General features: G+C 46.0%; 1 protein-coding gene across 3 annotated transcripts in view; it reads left to right on the top strand.

Annotated features, from left to right (window-relative positions):
• Positions 1–21,069, top strand: part of LOC124721666 (segment polarity protein dishevelled homolog DVL-3) — a 137,774-nt gene extending 116,705 nt beyond the window's left edge. For 2 of the 3 annotated variants that reach the window (XM_047246740.1, XM_047246738.1), the window contains 3 exons: positions 4,571–4,738; positions 5,594–5,824; positions 15,041–18,798. In XM_047246740.1, the coding sequence (XP_047102696.1) occupies positions 4,571–4,738; positions 5,594–5,824; positions 15,041–15,402 (761 nt within the window). In that variant the 3' untranslated portion in view covers positions 15,403–18,798. Of the gene's footprint in view, positions 1–4,570; positions 4,739–5,593; positions 5,825–15,040; positions 18,799–20,617 lie in introns of those variants that run through there. The other variant, XM_047246739.1, reaches the window with a different exon arrangement.
• Positions 21,070–21,105: the final 36 nt, after the last annotated feature.

The raw sequence follows: 21,105 nt of genomic DNA, 5'->3' as shown, positions 1-21,105 counted from the left end.
TGTACCAGTAGCAGCTGCAAGGTCTGCACCTTTCTGCATAGGAGTGAAATGTCTGTTCCTTTTTGCCACTAGGGCTACATATCGATTGTCTGATGATGTAGTGGTCCATCTGCAACCACCAACATGCTTTCTAATAGCATTTCCGCCTTCAGCAGCTGTTTTTAATTGTGAGAAGACGTTGGACACACTCATTACCATGGCCACAGTAGTGACACTTTGGCTGGCTGCAGACTGTCCAACTGCTCATCCCACAATTGTAAGCAATCAAATGATGTCAAACTATTCGGTCCCACAACAACCTTCATCAAACACCGTACTGCGTGACGTGCGAATGCGTGCAATGTGTCTGTGTACAGTCTTTGCTGCAGTTACCATGTCCCACCCTGTACAGTTCCTTTTACTGTCATTGGTCGGGTGTTATGTAGCAATTATTGGTTGTTCTGTAGAAATTGGCAATTGTTCCAGAGTAAGCATAAGTTACTCCTTCAGAAATTGTCAAACAGTGTATTAGCCACCATGTTTCAGGAAGTCGTTCTGCCATCGTCTGGAAAGCCAGAGAGTTTGTTAAAGTTTTGTAACCTGCACAATTGCTGAATTTCTCTTTGAGATCATGCCTGCTGTGTGCTCAGAGTATAAATGCACACAAACATCTCAAAAATAGATTGAAGATTGGTCCATCTGTAATGACATCAATGTCAATGGGACATTAAACCCTAATCTTCCTTCCTCCTTGAAGATTAGTGTACACATTCTAACATACGTTCTGTAACTGTGCTGTGTTTTCTGTACATTTCTGTATTTGTTCACTTGCGTAATAAAGCTTTTTCCATCCAAGTTCTCCATGGCATATACCTTAAGTCATATGATATTCCAAGAATTTTGTGACGATGGAGAAGCCCGACAGTGGCTTCCATCATCATACTTTGTAACATTTCTCAAATGTCAGGAGCATAAATTTGTAGGTTTTTGTTGTGACAGAAAACTTAGTTGTTGGATGGAATGTACACTAAATTCTCTTTTTGTATGAGTATTATAAAGTAAATGATTCAGTTTTTGATAGTTGCAATATGCATTACTCCAATAATTTTTTTTTCTAGAAATTTTAAGTGAAGTGTGCTTTCACGTTAGAAAGTGTGAATTACAGACAGAAATGCCTGTAACTTCATGTGAGCAATTCAAATTATAATAGGAGCTGTCTGTATGCAAAGTAAAAGTTGCAAAGTACTCCAATCTTGATATGCTTTTAAAACGGGTAGTCTTTTTGCAAAGTGGGACCTATATAATGAGCGGATGATAAACTAATTCAGGAGAAAGCTAAGTTAGCAAGGCAGTGCCTTGGTAATAATTTCATAATAAACTTACGATCATCCAGCAACTTCACTGTATATTAAACAGACTGGGTGGGTTAGGTTGTAAAGTACCTGATCCGCGAGTCTGAGTTTACATATCTGATCCACATAACACACAGTTTATTTCACTTATTTCAAATTTGAATATAAAATTAAGGATATGTTACGTGTAATTTGTTTTTATATGAACTTTTTCTAGAAAGTTTTTCTCTTAATTCTGTTCTCTGTGGGTTACATATGTCTCTAACTGATTTTGGAATTTTTCTGTGTTGGATTTGTTTTATTTATAGTGAAGGGTGTATTAAACTACACAAAGACTGATCTTCAAGTGCATTTCCCAGACTATTTCTTCTTATGCTGACATTACTGGTGGTAATTTCACTTCTTCTTGTAACCGCTAGAAATGAACAACTGGACATTGTCTAGGTATTTGACACATTACCTGTATCCTGGTTTTGACAGCTTAAAAATGGAGGGTTGTTCAATTAGCTTCACTGTTGGTAATCTCTCTCTACAGATGTTACCAATATTGGTGCTCCATCTCAAGGCTCCAACAGCTTCATGTTGTATGCAATATTTCAGCTTGACTGGTGACATGTGGCCAGAAAATATGTAGGATGTGCTGTTTTTGAAAGATTGTGTTCATACATATGGTGCGATTATAGTTCCTCAAATTAATCACAGATGTGTTAGTGCTTTATATTCCCAGACTACAGCTGTACATTTCATCAGTCTAATGACTGTCATGTTTGTGAACCTCGTCACCCAGTCAGTCAGTGTCCTTTGCCTATTCAGTATTACTAGGGGCATTCAAATTAAACCTGGTCACTAGTGTAAAGTAACGGTAATGATTTTATTAACTCAAAAATGTAGTTATACACTACACACATTCTAAAAAAAAAACTGCGAAAACTGTTGGCACATTTATCCCAATGTGACACTAGCCAGTCGATTCCATCCTTGACGAAGCTAGTAGGCTGCCGTCGGATCCAGGCCTGGACCCAGTCACACACTTCATCATCCATTGTGAATCGATGTCCGTGAATAGCTTGTTTTAGAGGCCCAAACACATGAAAGTCACTCGGTGAAATGTCAGGTCTGTACAGTGGATGCTCCAGCAGTTTCCCACTAAAACTGCTGCACTGTCGTCTTCACCGCATTGGCCGTGTGTGGGCGAGCATTATCATGCAGGAGGATAATGCCATTGCTCAACATGCCTTGGTGTTTTGACTTGATTGCTTGTCTAAGGTTCTGTAAACTGGCTTGATAACGCTGGGCATTGATGGTGGTTCCCCTTTCCAGGAACTTGACAAGCAGTGGGTCCTTGTGGTCAAAAAAGGAGTACATCATGACCTTCCCAGAACTGGTGTGCACAGCCTTTGATTTCTTTGCGGGTGGTGAAGTTGCATGTTACCACTGTTTGCTTGGACACTTGCTTTCCGGTTCAAAATTGGGACACTTGTGTTTCGTCACCTGCGACAGAATCCGACAGAAAGCTGTATTCCTCCTCCTGATAATGTTGCAGATGACTCAAATACAGTGCAATTCGAGTATTGCACTGCTCGGCGGTCAGTTGGTGGGAAACCCACTGCGCACAGATTTTTCAAAACTTCAAGTGTTGATGCATTATGGTGTGGACGTGCACACGCTAATACCTAGTAACCGATGGATCTCATCCATGGTGATTCTGTGGTTGTCAAAGACTAAAGCATTCACTTCCACAACCATTTCGTGTGTGATGACACGATGCATGTCTCCAAGACCATCATCGTCTTCCAGTGACTCTCGCCCCTCGAGGAATCGTTTGCGACATTCCACAACACTTGAAGGAATCGGACTGTACTCACCATACACAGCCTTCATCCGTCGATACATTTCAAGGCATCCAACTCCCTCCGCCACCAAAAATCGAATCACTCCTCGTTCCGGCTTACGCACCTGCATGTTCGATATTGGACGATAACTTGTGTGGCTACCTGCACTTCGGGGTGTAGCCACAGTGGTGCCGCCTTACGTGTAAGTCAGAGGTAGATGTTCTGACCAGGTTTCATTTGAATGAACCTCATAGATAAATTCATATGGTGTGGGATGTGCCATCATAACTGAATTAGAGATGGATTTTTTTTTTTTTTTTTTTTTTTTTTTTTTTTTTTTTTTTTTTTTGGGGGGGGGGGCAGTGGTCTTTTGAGGGAGAGGAAGGTGGACTCCCAATCATCACTAAGAATGGAATGTCACATTCTGGCATAACATCAGCTCTTGTACTGGCTGTCTATGTGACACAGTTGCTCATAGGGATGTCAAGATACACGATATCAATGTATGTGTTCACATTCAGGCCGTTAAGTGCCCAACACAGGAGACACTCAATCTGAAGCTGAGGAGACACTGTGGTTTTCAGATGCCATGTCAAGAGTGCACCACAAATACCTCAATTTGGGGAAAACTGCCACTGCCAGAGTCGTCTGCTGGGCCCTAAAGGGTCAGCAATAGGTTGGCATTGACTATCATGATCAAATGGCACACGGATTAACATAGTCACAAGAACATTGCCACTGGGTGCTCAAAGTGTGAAAATTGTTTGTTTGTTTGTGTGTGTGTGTGTGTGTGTGTGTGTGTGTGTGTGTGTGTGTGTGTGTGTTTTGCCTAATTGCAGTCCTATTGAACACATCTGGTATGTCATTGAGTGAGATGTGCAAGGTTAAGGCAACTGTGTATTTGAAACTCACAAGATATCACAATGATTCACTGATGCTCCAGCAGCAAGGTAATGTATTTGCTTACACATTGGTTGCTCTGATGTCAAAATATTGCATGAAGCAGACTTTTATATTAGTGCCCTACTCACTCTATTCCTCACGTTTGTACCATTTCACCGTTTTTAGTAGCCTAACTATAAGAAACAGGCTGTGTGGAAGCAAATTCTGCCAAACGAAACCTCATATGTGGTGTGAATGAATATGAAGCAAAATTGGAAACAATTTTTTGAAAGAAGATATAATGTCCCATTACACCAAATTCCTTGAACTCAATGGGGATTATTTTCCAGTTGCTGTAGTGACATTTACAAACAGCTCCTAAAATAGACAGATTTAATTAGAAAGTTTTTCAGGATTCATGAGAGAAACAATTATTGGAATTATGAATTTGGTGTTCATTTGTATGTTGTCATAATCAATAAAATCTGTTTACTGCAAATGTAAGGAAAACATTTTTTGTTTCAGGTTGTGACGTCGTTGATTGGCTTCATAGTCATGTAGAGGGTTTCATTGATAGACGAGATGCTCGTAAATATGCATCTCAAATGCTCAAAGCTGGATACATAAGGCATACTGTTAACAAGATTACGTTTTCAGAACAATGTTACTATGTTTTTGGTGATGTCTGTACAGGTTGGTATTCCTGATAGTCTTGAAATTTAGTTAACCACCACTTCTCCATCAACATTATTTTGTTGTTGTTCTCATGAGTTATGTGAAAATTAATGTTTGTTGTGCAATACATGTGAGTAAGTAGCTTTTACCTTCATGTCATGAAAGATCAAATTTTACTTCGAGAATATCATTCATGTGCTGCATACATTTCTCCTTACCATTTGAGATAATACATAGGATAAAGACTTAAGTTTAATGTGGAATTTAGATTTGCCATGTCATTATTAATCATATTTGTACACCTTTAATGTGTGGTATCATAAGATTAATTTTCACCTTGAAATATTTGCGACTTTGTGCATCATCTCTCACTTTACCACACACTGGCTATTCACAGTCAACCACTTACAACATATCAAAATATTTGACTCCCCAAATCTATTTTTCTCACAGTACTACAATGTTGCTCATGTAGAAGCCTTAAAACATTTATTATATTGAGCATTTAATAAATACATTTTCACGAAGTCTTACACTTGAGTAGTTTGTGTTCCTCTTTGATAGTTTGGTTGTAAAAATTAAAGAACAACCGATTTTCCTGCTGAATGTAACACTTACCTGTGAAAGCCTTCTCTTGTATTTTCGTGTCATATTAGTGCTATCACCATGAAATTGGTGTAGAGCTCCAGTGAGAAACAGCAAAAGTCATGTGGCAATGGAACTTTTAAAGTAGAGCATCAAAAATGTAGACAGTAGATTACTGAATGTATTGACTCACATCTGCAGTATGATTGCCCCCAGATCTCATTGTATATGATTTAATTAATTTGTGCCTTATAAGTTATCATAATTATTCTTTCCTGCTTCCAACAGCCATGTCGTCATTGAAAATACATGAAGACTGCGTATCTTTGGACCATGATACTGTTGGTCCACTTCCACCTCCAAATACAATGCCTGCTTCATGGGGTGGCTCCCATATGCCTTATTCGGGTACTTATCTCCCGCACACTGCCTCTGGATATGCACCTATGCCATTCAACTATACCAATGAACCATCTGTGTATGGATACACGAGAGAAGACAGTGTACACAGTGGCTCAGGTAAGACCAAATTAGTTTTATCTCTAGTACAAAACAAGTGTATACAAGACCATTGGCACAAATTTGGTTCCTAAGAAAATAGGGTATGTACAACAGTTGCTTTTTAGATTATGTACTAAACTAAATTCACAGCCCAATAGTGAGAACAATAATCTCTCTCTCTCTTTCTCTCTCTCTCTCTCTCTCTCTCTCTCTCTCTCTCTCTCTCTCTCTCTCATGTAATTCAGTGACGAGTGACGTGAATTTCAGAGAAGCAGATAATCAGATGGTTGTATATACTGAATACTGGTTATTATTATGTGTACATAGTTAAAGCTCACTACTCGCATGGATAGATTAATAGCAAGTGTGGTAAGAGGACTGTGTGCTTGGGTGTGGGGGGGGGGGGGGGGGGGGGTTGTATTTTTATGTTCCTGTTAGTCATCTGCGCATGTACATGTGTATGCTATAGTACAGTTATATGCACTATATAGCTGTAACAAGTGTTGACTGAGGAAAATTGTGTAGTAGTTAAATGACACTTGCATTCAAGACAAGTGGGGTTCAGATTTCCATCCAAGCAGCCAGATTTATCATTTGTAATTACCTTAAATTTCTTCAGGTAAATTCTGGAATGTTTCATGTTAAAAGAACAGAGCCAATAATCTTCACCGACCTTGTCCGTGACCTGCATTGAGTTAATCTCTAATTACTTCTACATAAGTGGAACATTAAATCATCATTAAGAAACTGTCTTACGATCAACCAGGAATGCATATTTTATACATTGTAATGAGGGATGCTCATTATGCTACCTAAGAGAAGAAATTATTTCGTGGTTGTAGGTTTAATACTTGCATTTTGTCACGGTGCTCTACTGGACATGACATTGTCATAATTTAAAAACTGTTGATATTTCGGTTTGCTGTAGGGGAAGGAGTGAGGAAACTTTTATTTAGTTGGTTTTCTGTGGTGGAAGGGAATCATTCTTGTCATTTGGCAACTATCAAGGGCAATGGGTTGTATGCTCCTCATGTGGGACATCAATTGCACCATGGCAATTTCTGACTATTGTGACCCCCATCTCAAGCTGTTAAAGTGGCCTGTTAGATTCTGATGGGTGGCAGCCAGGTTGCACAAGCCTATAGCCATGTTATGTATTCATGTTGTTAGGATTTTTTTAAAATATTTCAGTGGCCTCCTGGCCTCCTTGATCTTGTACTTCACCACTTCTTGGTGCTCAGAAAGTATGCAAGTCTCAACAAATTTTATTTTTGTGCAGTAATCATTCTGGTATTCAGCTGTCGGTGATTTGTGGTGCTGCCAGAGTCGAATGTAGCCCTCAAACTTCTGAATGCGTACGCTACTGGCCTGCCAGTTTCACTTGTATCTACTTCTCCACATTCACAGTGCAGTGTGTAGAGCATTTACCTTGTCTTTGGTGGACCCTAACATATCCTGGATCTTACGGGTACTGTAAAAAAATGGGCTGAACACCATCTCAGCATAGATGCTCTCCTGTTTAGTTACTGGAATCCGTCACATAAAGTAAGCACACTGCTGGCTGCTATTTATCTGCATCCTAGCTGCCTTCTGGCTCTGCTTATCAGTGTGAGTTATAACCATTCATCAAGAACGTTGTTCACAACATTTTAAGTTCGGATGTGCCTTACTTCCACATCTATGAATGGAATTGCATCCTGTTTCTCTTCCTCAAGCACAAAAAGGAATCTTCTTGTGCAGGCTGTTCATATAGTCCTGTGTAGCTCTGACTCGTCATGTGACGACTGTGTTATCTACGTATCTAAACCAGCAGTGTAAGTGTAACAGAGAAAAATTAAGTTTCATTGCTTCAAAGGCCTCCATGAATGCATCAGCTGCTAATGGGGATGATAGATAACCCATTGCTATGCTGTCTGTATACTCATGTTTTCTCTGACATTTGTAGTAATTTGTTGACAAACATAGCTGAACCGGGTTGCAATTGTCTGGTGGGATAGGCTCCTGTAGGATGCAGAGTTTCATCTGCTGGCATATAGCTAAAGAGGGAATTTACATCATTGCTAACTGTCAGATCTGTTAGTAAAATTCTCTCCCCATTATGTGTTCTGTAACATACATAAAGTTCTTCATGTAACAATCTGTTATGCCAACAAGATTTTGTAATTTCAAGGCTTCCTTTGTCAAGTTGTACGTAAGTGAGTTGATGTCATTTAGTGTTGGTCTTAAATGGTGGCCTTCACATATTCTTGTACTCCATAAGTTTTAGGTTGAATTGTAGTTTTGGGCACAAATCTTTGGCTGTGTCGGTATTAATTCTCAAGTCTTTGATTAAGATCTACATCATTGGAACTATCTTGGTCTTGAAGTCTGCCTTAGTTCTTCGTAAATGGGTTCATTTAACAAGCCTTTTTCATCTTGTCTTGGCATTGTGTGCTGTTCAGAATGACAATAGCCTTGCCTTTATCTGCTTGCAGTATCAGAATTTCCTTGTTCACATACGTTCTGTGAAGATGTTCCTTTTCTCACAGCTAAGGTTGTGCTTTGGTGGTGTGCCAAATGGTAAAATCTGTACAGTTTCCTGTCTACACTCCTCTGCTTCAATCACAGATGTGTGGTGGAGTGCTGCTTCATTTCTTTGGTAGTGAAGTGGGTAGTGAAGTCTAATTCTCTTGCCCGTGTTTCCATGGCCGAGTTGCTAAAGGAATAAAAGGAAAGATTTACCACTGTTTGAGAAGTATCCAGTTGGGGTTTTATGAGGGTAGGCTGAAAAGTAACGCACTTACACTTGAGGAAACTGGCTTAAAGGACTGATAACACACCAGGTGGAAGGTAACTTTGTCATCTGTATGCATGCACAGTTTGAATGTGTTGTGTTCATCCAGTGTACTTAGAGTATCGTAAGTATGGAAATGTGTTCAAGTGCTATGTCTATTCAGAGTTAAACAGCATTATGTTAGTGAATATTTAACTGTTGCAAAAGTTACTCCTAGTTAGTCATCTTCAGTTAAATGGTGTTCATGGCGACAGTGCCATTGATGTATGTACTGTAAATCAGTGGGTAATGAAATTTTGTGGTTGCCTTGGAAAATGCATAATTGTTGTTGAAATGTGCAGTGTACGTCCAATTGGTACCACAGGCGATAAACATTGAAAATTTGTTGATGATTTGATTCAAAATGACTGGTGAATCACTCTGTATCACAAACCATATTACAATAGCCGAGGAATGTTTCGACTTCATTGTTGAACAATTAGGATTCCATGAAATCTGGGTACAGTGGGTGCCACACTGTCTCAAAGACAGAAACAACTGTTGTCAATTGTAATGCTCTGAGCAGCTTATGTAGCACTACCATGATGAAGCACAAGACTCTCCTATTATTAAATATTGTGACGGGGGACAAGTCATGGGTCCAAAATTGTGACCGAGAAGAAAAAAGACTGGGCGCTTCTTCTCAGGTAAAGAAGTTCAAAATACAGCTGTCCACAAAAAATCTTTCACTGTGTTTTGGGATGCTCGCTTATTTTATGTGACCGATTATCTGGTACGAAGGGCACTGGAAAATTCTTCTCAGTACATTGACACTCTAAAACACCTCTGACATAGAGTTTGTCATGGTAAGAGGCAGCCTGGAACCCTTAATCTTGCAACATGAAAACACTCATCCACACAACTCGTATCCAACTGGAGGGGCTCTGCGAATCATGAAGTTTGAACCAGTTCCACACCCTCCCAAATCCCCCGATGTTGCACCTTGTGATTTTTCTCTCCCTCTCTCCTCGCTCCCTCTCTCCTCGCTCCCTCTCTCCTCGCTCCCTCTCTCCTCGCTCCCTCTCTCCTCGCTCCCTCTCTCCTCGCTCCCTCTCTCCTCGCTCCCTCTCTCCTCGCTCCCTCTCTCCTCGCTCCCTCTCTCCTCGCTCCCTCTCTCCTCGCTCCCTCTCTCCTCGCTACCTCTCCCCTCGCTCCCTCTCCCCTCGCTCCCTCTCCCCTCGCTCCCTCTCCCCTCGCTCCCTCTCTCCTCGCTCCCTCTCTCCTCGCTCCCTCTCTCCTCGCTCCCTCTCTCCTCGCTCCCTCTCTCCCCGCTCCCTCTCTCCCCGCTCCCTCTCTCCCCGCTCCCTCTCTCCCCGCTCCCACTCTCCCCGCTCCCACTCTCCCCGCTCCCACTCTCCCCGCTCCCACTCTCCCCGCTCCCACTCTCCCCGCTCCCACTCTCCCCGCTCCCACTCTCCCCGCTCCCACTCTCCCCGCTCCCACTCTCCCCGCTCCCACTCTCCCCGCTCCCACTCTCCCCGCTCCCACTCTCCCCGCTCCCACTCTCCCCGCTCCCACTCTCCCCGCTCCCACTCTCCCCGCTCCCACTCTCCCCGCTCCCACTCTCCCCGCTCCCACTCTCCCCGCTCCCACTCTCCCCGCTCCCACTCTCCCCGCTCCCACTCTCCCCGCTCCCACTCTCCCCGCTCCCACTCTCCCCGCTCCCACTCTCCCCGCTCCCACTCTCCCCGCTCCCACTCTCCCCGCTCCCACTCTCCCCGCTCCCACTCTCCCCGCTCCCACTCTCCCCGCTCCCACTCTCCCCGCTCCCACTCTCCCCGCTCCCACTCTCCCCGCTCCCACTCTCCCCGCTCCCACTCTCCCCGCTCCCACTCTCCCCGCTCCCACTCTCCCCGCTCCCACTCTCCCCGCTCCCACTCTCCCCGCCCGCTCCCTCCCTCTCTCCCCCCCCCCGCTCCCTCCCTCTCTCCCCCCCCCGCTCCCTCCCTCTCTCCCCCCCCCGCTCCCTCCCTCTCTCCCCCCCCCCCGCTCCCTCCCTCTCTCTCCCCCCCCCGCTCCCTCCCTCTCTCCCCCCCCGCTCCCTCCCTCTCTCCCCCCCCCGCTCCCTCCCTCTCTCCCCCCCCCGCTCCCTCCCTCTCTCCCCCCCCCCGCTCCCTCCCTCTCTCCCCCCCCGCTCCCTCCCTCTCTCCCCCCCCGCGACCTCCCTCTCTCCCCCCCCCGCTCCGTCCCTCTCCCCCCCGCTCCGTCCCTCTCCCCCCCGCTCCCTCCCTCTCCCCCCCCCCGCTCCCTCCCTCTCTCCCCCCCCCCCGCTCCCTCCCTCTCTCCCCCCCCCGCTCCCTCCCTCTCTCCCCCCGCCCGCTCCCCCCGCCCGCACCCTCCCTCCCTCCCTCCCTCCCTCTCTCCCCGCTCCCTCCCTCTCTCCCCCCTCCCTCCCTCTCTCCTCCCTCCCCCCCGCAGCTCCTCCCCCTCCCCCTTAGCTCCTCCCCCTCCCCCATAGCTCCTCCCCCTCCCCCATAGCTCCTCACCGAGCGAGGTGGCGCAGTGGTTTGGCACTGGACTCGCATTCGGGAGGACGACGGTTCAATCCCGCGTCCGGCCATCCTGATTTAGGTTTTCCGTGATTTCCCTAAATCACTCCAGGCAAATGCCGGGATGGTTCCTCTGAAAGGGCACGGCCGACTTCCTTCCCCATCCTTCCCTAATCCGATGAGACCGATGACCACGCTGTCTGGTCTCCTTCCCCAAAAACCAACCAACCAACCTAGCTCCTCCCCCCTCCCCCTTAGCTCCTCCCTCCTCCCCTTAGTTCCTCCCCCTCCCCTTAGCTACTCCCCCCTCCCCCTTAGCTCCTCCCCCCCTCCCCTTTAGCCCCTCCCCCCTCCCCCTTAGCCCCTCCCCCCTCCCCCTTAGCCCCTCCCCCCTCCCCCTTAGCTCCTGCCCCCCTCCCCCTTAGCTCCTGCCCCCTCCCCCTTAGCTCCTGCCCCCTCCCCCTTAGCCCCTGCCCCCCTCCCCCTTAGCCCCTGCCCCCTCCCCCTTAGCCCTGCCCCCTCCCCCTTAGCCCCTGCCCCCTCCCCCTTAGCTCCTGCCCCCTCCCCCTTAGCTCCTGCCCCCTCCCCCTTAGCTCCTGCCCCCTCCCCCTTAGCTCCTCCCCCCTCCCCCTTAGCTCCTCCCCCCTCCCCCCTTAACCCATCCCCCCTCCCCCTTAGCCCCTCCCCCCTCCCCCTTAGCTCCTCCCCCCTCCCCCTTAGCTCCTCCCCTCCCCCTTAGCTCCTCCCCCTCCCCCCTCCCCCTTAGCTCCTCCCCCTTAGCTCCTCCCCCTCCCCCCCCTCCCCCTTAGCTCCTCCCCCTCCCCCCTCCCCCTTAGCTCCTCCCCCTTAGCTCCTCCCCCTCCCCCCTCCCCCTTAGCTCCTCCCCCTCCCCCTTAGCTCCTCCCCCTCCCCCTTAGCTCCTCCCCCTCCCCCTTAGCTCCTCCCCCCTCCCCCTTAGCTCCTCCCCCCTCCCCCTTAGCTCCTCCCCCCCTCCCCCTTAGCTCCTCCCCCCTCCCCCTTAGCTCCTCCCCCCTCCCCCTTAGCTCCTCCCCCCTCCCCCTTAGCTCCTCCCCCCTCCCCCTTAGCTCCTCCCCCTCCCCCTTAGCTGCTCCCCCCTCCCCCTTAGTTCCTCCCTCCTCCCCCTTAGTTCCTCCCTCCTCCCCCTTAGCTCCTCCCGCTCCCCCTTAGCTCCTCCCCCTCCCCCTTAGCTCCTCCCCCTCCCCCTTAGCTCCTCCCCCTCCCCCTTAGCTCCTCCCCCTCCCCCTTAGCTCCTCCGCCTCCCCCTTAGCTCCTCCGCCCTCCCCCTTAGCTCCTCCGCCCTCCCCCTTAGCTCCTCCGCCCTCCCCCTTAGCTCCTCCGCCCTCCCCCTTAGCTCCTCCGCCCTCCCCCCTTAGCTCCTCCGCCCTCCCCCTTAGCTCCTCCGCCCTCCCCCTTAGCTCCTCCGCCCTCCCCCTTAGCTCCTCCGCCCTCCCCCTTAGCTCCTCCGCCCTCCCCCTTAGCTCCTCCGCCCTCCCCCTTAGCTCCTCCGCCCTCCCCCTTAGCTCCTCCGCCCTCCCCCTTAGCTCCTCCGCCCTCCCCCTTAGCTCCTCCGCCCTCCCCCTTAGCTCCTCCGCCCCTCCCCCTTAGCTCCTCCGCCCTCCCCCTTAGCTCCTCCGCCCTCCCCCTTAGCTCCTCCGCCCTCCCCCTTAGCTCCTGCGCCCTCCCCCTTAGCTCCTGCGCCCTCCCCCTTAGCTCCTGCGCCCTCCCCCTTAGCTCCTACCCACTCTCCCTCAGATTCTCCCCCTACCCCTCAGATTCTCCCCCTACCCCTCAGATCCTCCCCCTCCCCCTCAGATTCTCTCCCTACCCCTCAGATCCTCCCCCTCCCCTTTGCTCCTCCCCCTTGCTCCTCCCCCTTGCTCCTCCCCCTCCCCCCTTGCTCCTCCCCCTCCCCCCTTGCTCCTCCCCCTCCCCCCTTGCTCCTCCCCCTCCCCCCCTTGCTCCTCCCCCTCCCCCCTTGCTCCTCCCCCTCCCCCCCTGCTCCTCCCCCCTCCCCCCTTGCTCCTCCCCCTCGCTCCTCCCCCCTCCCCCTCGCTCCTCCCCCCCTCCCACCTCGCTCCTCCCCCCTCCCACCTCGCTCCTCCCCCCTCCCACCACGCTCCTCCCCCCTCCTACCTCGCTCCTCCCCCCTCCCACCTCGCTCCTCCCCCCTCCCACCTCGTTCCTCCCCCCTCGCTCCACCCCCCCTCCAACCCCCCCTCCAACCTCGCTCCTCCCCCCTCGCTCCACCCCCCTCCCCCCTCGCTCCACCCCCCCTCCCCCCTCGCTCCACCCTCCTCGCTCCACCCCCCCTCCCCCCTCGCTCCACCCCCCCTCCCCCCTCGCTCCACGCCCCTCGCTCCACGCCCCTCGCTCCACCCCCCTCGCTCCACCCCCCTCCCCCCTCGCTCCACCCCCCTCCCCCCTCGCTCCACCCCCCTCGCTCCAGCCCCCCTCCTCCTCGCTCCACCCCCCTCCCCCCTCGCTCCACCCCCCTCCCTCCTCGCTCCACCCCCCTCCCTCCTCGCTCCACCCCCCTCCCTCCTCGCTCCACCCCCCTCCCTCCTCGCTCCACCCCCCTCCCTCCTCGCTCCACCCCCCTCCCTCCTCGCTCCACCCCCCTCCCTCCTCGCCCCACCCCCCTCCCTCCTCGCTCCACCCCCCTCCCTCCTCGCTCCACCCCCCTCCCTCCTCGCTCCACCCCCCTCCCCCTCGCTCCACCCCCCTCCCCCCTCGCTCCACCCCCCTCCCCCCCTCGCTCCACCCCCCTCCTCCTCGCTCCACCCCCCTCCTCCTCGCTCCACCCCCCTCCTCCTCGCTCCACCCCCCTCCTCCTCGCTCCACCCCCCTCATCCTCGCTCCACCCCCCTCCTCCTCGCTCCACCCCCCTCCCCCTCGCTCCACCCCCCCTCCCCCCTCGCTCCACCCCCCTCCCCCCTCGCTCCACCCCCTCCCCCCTCGCTCCACCCCCTCCCCCCCTCGCTCCACCCCCCTCCCCCCTCGCTCCACCCCCTCCCCCCTCGCTCCACCCCCCCTCCCCCCTCGCTCCACCCCCTCCCCCCTCGCTCCACCCCCCTCCCCCTTCGCTCCACCCCCCTCCCCCCTCGCTCCACACCCCTCCCCCCTCGCTCCACCCCCCTCCCCCCTCGCTCCACACCCCTCCCCCCTCGCTCCACACCCCTCCCCCCTCGCTTCACACCCCTCCCCCCTCGCTCCACACCCCTCCCCCCTCGCTCCACACCCCTCCCCCCTCGCTCCACACCCCTCCCCCCTCGCTCCACACCCCTCCCCCCTCGCTCCACCCCCCTCCCCCCTCGCTCCACCCCCCTCCCCCCTCGCTCCTCGCTCCTCCCCCCTCGCTCCTCTCCTATCTGGCCATAGATTTAAATATTTTCTGTGAACTATTCAATTGAATGGTGGTGGGATGGTTTCTTTAAAGAGGATGCGAATGGTTTCCTACTGGATTCTTTGTGGTTGAGTATAATGGTCTTGATGTGATGTTAAAGTTTCAAAAATATTTCAGTAGTTGCTGGTCAGAACTTCATATTCACATTTCGGTTTCTGAAGACATCTGAAGGTAACTGCAGTTACGATGGTGTAACTGATTATATGGTAACATGTTCCATTAAGTTGTGAAATTCAAAGTGTTTGCTATTTTTTCATAATCACAAACATCTGTTAACCGTAACTGCATTTATTGATGCCCGTTTTGGAAAAAAGATGAGATTCTTACTGTGTGCTCTGTGGAGGTTTATGCAACAGTGGGGTAATAGGAAAAAACTAACATAGACTGTCAATCCTTATTTTGGTGTGATCACTAACAAACCTTATTTCTTTATTATTAAAATGGCACAATATTTATTACTTTTCACTTTTATTATAATAACCTTAGTAAATGCCATTCTATGTCCATAGGTGGTAGCAGCAACGATTCGGAAGCTGCATGCAAGGAAGGCAGTGGAGGTGAAGCAGCTGTAGGGGGAGGAGGAGGAGGAGGTGGAGGAGGAGGCAGCAGTGGCGTCGGGGGAACTGGAAAGTCAGCGGGCAGCTCTGGCGGCAGCGAGGGCGAGGGCGGCGGTGGTAAAGGTCGTCGATCCGGAGGGTCTCGCTCACGTTCCAGTGGCTCAGAGCGCTCTGTGGCCACGGCTTCCACAGCAGGACCACCACCTTCCCAACATCGTCATCCCCTCCAGCACGCTCAGGACCTCTCTGGTAGTAGGCAGTCTTTTCGTATCGCTATGGGCAACCCTTGTGAATTCTTTGTGGACGTGATGTAGCTCATCCACAGTGTGCCTGCACATGATTAAGCTGCAGAATCCCCAAAACTGATGTCATTGGGTGGACTGAAATTATTCTTCTGTAATGTAGCACTATGTGCAAGAAAGAAATATTGCTGCATGTATGTGTACAAAGAGATGGGCAGTTACTGGTGGAATTATAGTACAGCTCAGTTATAATCTCGTCAATTCTGTTGTATATATTATAACATTGTGCCTGTCTTCGACTTATTTTCAGGCATGTATGTCTTTTTGTGGTTGATAGACAGTCGGTATAGCTTCAGGAAGTATAGCGAAACAGCTTTACTAACTTGTACATGAAGAACTGTGATTATATTTTATGAGTTTGTTGGCCAGATACTTTCGAAAGTAAGTGATTTCATGTGTGAGGTCATTTAAATTTTTATCTGTCATAAACTGAGGGTATTTTGTATGCTTTTCTTTAGTATATTCTTGTCAGTTTGCATTAGGCAGATTCAGTGGAACAGTGATTGTTGTAATTGGAGATGATTTATGAAAACTTTGTGATAAAGTCGTACTTACTCCTCATTTTTATAGGGGACAGACCTTGCATATTTTGATTAGACATTTGTTGTTCATCCATCCGTTCATTGTTTCACACTTACCATACATTCGTAGGTGTGTGCCATCGGATAAATTTGCATTTTACATTGAAAGTAATTTTTTTTTAAGGTCGGTGTACTAAGACTTCATTTGATGACTTTGAAATCATTTCAAGTTGTGTGTGTGTGTGTGTGTGTGTGTGTGTGTGTGTGTGTGTGTGTGTGTGTGTGTGTGTGTGTGTTTTCTACCATGTTACTTAAAGTGGCAGTTTGATTTGGTACATTCCATCTTTCAAGAAGTTGGTTATTTTTTTCTGAAATAGGCCTACTGAGTTACACCTCATACAACAACAACTGAAGAAGTTATTACTTTAGTATGTAGCAGTTTTCTACACAATATATGTGTACTCTGTCTCATTTTAAGTCATTTTAATGAGAGTCTTGGAACTAAATTTTTATCATCAATTTTCCACAACAGAATTTTGTTCTTGTGTGTGTATCATCATAGAGTGTAATTTATTTTTCATATCATCAGCCTTTTGTTGGGCTGTGTATGAGGGATTCAAGATAATGTGAACAATTGCCAGAAACCATAATACTTCAGCCTTTTTTGGAAATTGTGTATTATTTATCTACACATTTCCTCATCTTGTTACCCATCTGTAGTTCACAGGACAGATTCACAGACAGATGTTGTAGTTGAACTTAATATTGTGAGATTTCCATCACAATGAACACGAGTCAGAAATGTTTATTAACTTACCAATAAAATCAGAACTTTTCACTGTTTTGGAACCCTTTATGTGTGCTTTGCTTGGACTTCTGTGTCATTATCATACCATTTGGCTTCTTCTGAGAGCTACATTTGCCTTTTTCTGAGAGCTACATTTGCCTTTTTTATGCTTGGAACTTCATACTACAGTGGTTATTGTCATGTATCTGTCAGTTTGTTTTGTACTGTTGTTATCAAATTTTTAAGGTGTCATTGGGGACAGAAATTGTTTCCTGAACTTTGATCATTCCATTTTTCACAGGTGGAAAAGACTAAATTCTAAATGATTTTTTTAAAAAAGTGTGTAATTTGAGTCTGTTTTCAGAATAGAGATTTTTTGTCATTTTACTTATTTGATTTGTGACATTGTTGTATTGTAATATGTACTTACGATGTATTTAATTTTGATACTGCCAGTGTATTGTGTTAACCTAATGGATGCAATGAAATCACTTATGAAATCTGTCTTATCAACAATAGAAAGACTTTCTTATGAAGTGGCAGTCTTGTACAGAGAAGAGTGTTCTTTGATCTTCACTCTCTGAATATTTTCTGAACATAAAATTTTTCTTCTACATTGCGTAATTTAATGCATGTGAATTAGTTGCCTTTGAACTATGGGTTACTTTTCCTTGCTGTTACCGTATCTCTTGGTTTTAGTCAGAAAAGAAACAAGGTATCCTATTTTTCCCATTAAAATCATGTACAGCCTGACAAATCTTGTTTAGGATAAGAAAGAAAAAGTGTTGTTGCTATTGTAGTGTTTGTTCAGTTTCTTCTTTTGTAATGTCAATAATTGACAGCATTTTCTTTCTGTCATCAAATTTTTCATCTTGGTTACGTTTCTTTGTGAAAAGTTGAGTGACTTAAAATGAATTGTCATGATTTTTCAGACTCCAAAATTTGATCCATCCCAATAAGTAGCTGTAGACAACAGTTTCAGCATGATGATTTACTTATAATGTCTTAACCTTTGACCATAAGTACAAAATGCACTTACCATAATACAGCACTTAAGATGATGTTGTACTTACATTTACATTTTATTTCATGAAGTACCATCATGAAATTTTGTTGAGTACTTAAGACTTCCTTGTATTTCATATACATTATAAGTATCACCTTCTTCAAGGTGTCATTGGAATCTACTGTGAAGGGCAGAAATTTGTAGAATTCTTCATAACAGCTATGAACACTTTTGAAATCTGATACTTAATATGCAGTTGTGATAAAAGGATGATGATATTTCGCAGAAAGAGAGGTGCAGCTAATTTTTTGCCGTTTGTACATGATGATGTAAGATTTGAGGAGATATCTGGCAGCAAGGGATAAAACGTGAAGTGTAATATCAGTTACTGTGATAATAAAACATGTAGATTATTTCATAACAGTGGCATATTTGAAACATTAAAATTTGACTGCACAGAGCATGTGTAAAAATTGTTTTAACATTTATATTTTTACATTCAAATTTGAGCACGCTTCTTGTAATATCATCATGCAGGATAACATGAATGGTATAACATGGAGTTCATAACAACATTTCACAATCACTTAAATTCTATTTTGTGATTAATTAATACAGCATAAACTTTGTTATTAAAAAGGTAATTTTTGGATGATGATGATGATGATGACGATGATGAATAGTAGATGCCACAACCATTAAGTTTGAGGTGTTCCAGTGCTATGTTTTTGCTTTAATCAACTGTTTGTGTCCTGTTCATGCATGTATAGATACCCATATAAAGTCTGTTATGAATGTTCCTTTGAAGTTCATGGGAGCTATTTGAGTTTTCATGTTCTTCTACATAATGTCTACAGAAGCACAATTGTCAAAATCTCTTGAATCATAAAGAGATGATGTGGTAAATGTACCACCTAAATAATCATATGTTGCATTAAGAAATGCTCGTCAGACTTTTAATGTAACTAAAAGGATCAGGACTGTGAGTGATTTTTAGTTAGAGCTATTTGACTGTCTTCTCAGGAGCAGATTTCCTGAAACAGTTGGGACAAAAATGATGATACACTGATGTAAATAAAGTCATAATACATAAATTTGCTTTTGTTTCTTTTTATTTTACATTGGCCTGACATCAATAATGAGAAATACATTTCATCATACCGAAATTGTGCATGCCTGCTTCCTCATCCTTTTGCCTGGTCCTCATTTATAATTGACAGCAACAACAAAATTGTTTTCTTTGACTCAGTGTTAAATTGTTTTGGATTTGTTGTATAATTCAACTTGCCAACTCACTAGGAGGCAGCTTAACCGTGTGAGTACTAACAGAACATATTTCATTACTCACTTTACCACAACCTCTCCAACTGGTGAAATGAATTTTCTTCATGGGTGTGAAATTTTCACAAACTGATTTCCTGAAATGATCTGTCATTGTGCATAGTCGGCACACAGTTTGGGTCTTCCCTTGTATACATTTACTTTTACAACTTTGATCAACATTATTAATAGTTATGATAGTTTTGTTGATACTGATGTTTGTGTGCTGGGAATATAGAAATTTTCTTTGTCAGTTAAACAGAGCATTCAAGTCATGCTAAGGAACTTGTACACAATCAGAAAAGTTGCGGGCAATATAAATACCTGCTGTGAAGTCATAAAGTGATCATACTTGTTCAGTGAGTGTGCAATAGCATGTGAGTAAACACTAAAATAGTAATAATATCATCATATAAACATCACAGGTTACTGAAAAATTTGTTGCAAAATTTCTTTTTAAAGTCATTATGTTAAATGAAATAATGTTGAGCTCAACAGGGAACAACAAGAGTCAGGTCTTCTGAGGCTAGTTCTGTAGACAAGCAGAGCTTACTCAAAGCCAAAAAAAAAAAAAACTGAGGCAGTGCCTATAATTACATCAAACAAAAAGCATGATGTTTTGGAGTGTGAAAAAGTTGTAGAAAACTGGCAGAGAGAACATGAAGGAACTATTGAACAGTTCTGGAATTTAATTTTGTTATCAAATGCAGTGCCTTTTTCCCCAGAATGTACTCTTCATCTCTTACAACCCATAGTTGTTGATGAAATAGTCATCTCAGTTACATCATTATAACCTTTGTTCTGATTTTCTCTTTCTCTGCCATCTCCATGTAAATAAATTTTACTTCAAAAAGCTCTGTACATCTCATAAGCATTTTGTTGGCAGTGTCCAACTGTGAGTGTGAGCTTTACTAGGTGAGTGAGTGGTGGTCCTAACTCACATTCTTTGCATCATGTTTGTGTTCTGTGTTAATTAGTTTTTTTGTTTAGGTCTCATGTTGCTGTGTAGCTGGGTACCCTGACTTGCATTAAAATTGTGTCATGTTTAATCCAAATATATAATGCACACACACCCCTCATCCTTTTAAATGAGTCGTACAGTATATTATATTTGGCTAATTATTCATTTCTATGTTTTTTTTTTACCATTCTCAGTAGTCTGTTACTGGCTTCCCAAGAGACATGTATGCATGCAACTTGTGCACTTGCAAATGTTCTTAAAAAACCACACACACACACACACACACACACACACACACACACACACACACACACACACACACTTGGTTAGCTATAAATTATTTACTAGTGATCATTTTTTGTCTGGGTTAGGTGTATTCATGAATTTTCCCTGTCTCAGATATTTAAAATACTTTGGGTATGTACTTGCTTGGAAGTGTGATGTGCTGCCACATTCACTGTCTATAGAATAGACAAAGAAAGACAGAACATAAAGAAATATACATTATTGACTCCATACTTAACCGTTACCACTGCGGATTTAATAAGATTGCTATAGTCTTATAGTAATTTCTCCTGCTCAGCATGGGACTGTAAAAATCCTAGAATCTTAAATTGCTGAACCTTTTTCAGGTGGACGATGACACCATTCCCAAGAGTAAAAATTCCAGAATTTGTTGTGGGCTTATGGGTTGAGAAGATATGTGAAACGCACAAGATGGTGCAAATTTTGTGGGGCTAGTGAAATGTGGTGAAACTAATATCTTAGTGACAACTGTGAGTCATCTCAACAGTGTGATAGGGACAGGAGAGTGCAGGTCAGATTAAAGTTTTTCCATGTTTTGTATAAAACTACAGAAGAGTACAATCATCCTTTCAAAGTGGAAAATGAAATTTCAGGTGCCCACTGCTCATCGAGAACAGTTACTGAATTTTGTACAAAATTACATGACTTAAATAGAAAACAATGTCATGACAGTGTCTTCTAATAAGTTAATGTAATAAGTGTAATGTTTCATGTATAACTGTAAGAGCTATTGATGTGATATTGTCATGAAGCAGTTTATAGTGTTGGCGTCATTTTCTAGTCCATTTATTCTAAACATGTTGCATTTACACTT

Source organism: Schistocerca piceifrons, chromosome X, assembly GCF_021461385.2.
Source record: "Schistocerca piceifrons isolate TAMUIC-IGC-003096 chromosome X, iqSchPice1.1, whole genome shotgun sequence".
In the NCBI taxonomy this organism is placed as follows: Eukaryota; Metazoa; Arthropoda; class Insecta; order Orthoptera; family Acrididae; genus Schistocerca; species Schistocerca piceifrons.
Note: the sequence above shows the minus strand (reverse complement) of the source record. Positions and strands in the feature narration are given on the sequence as shown.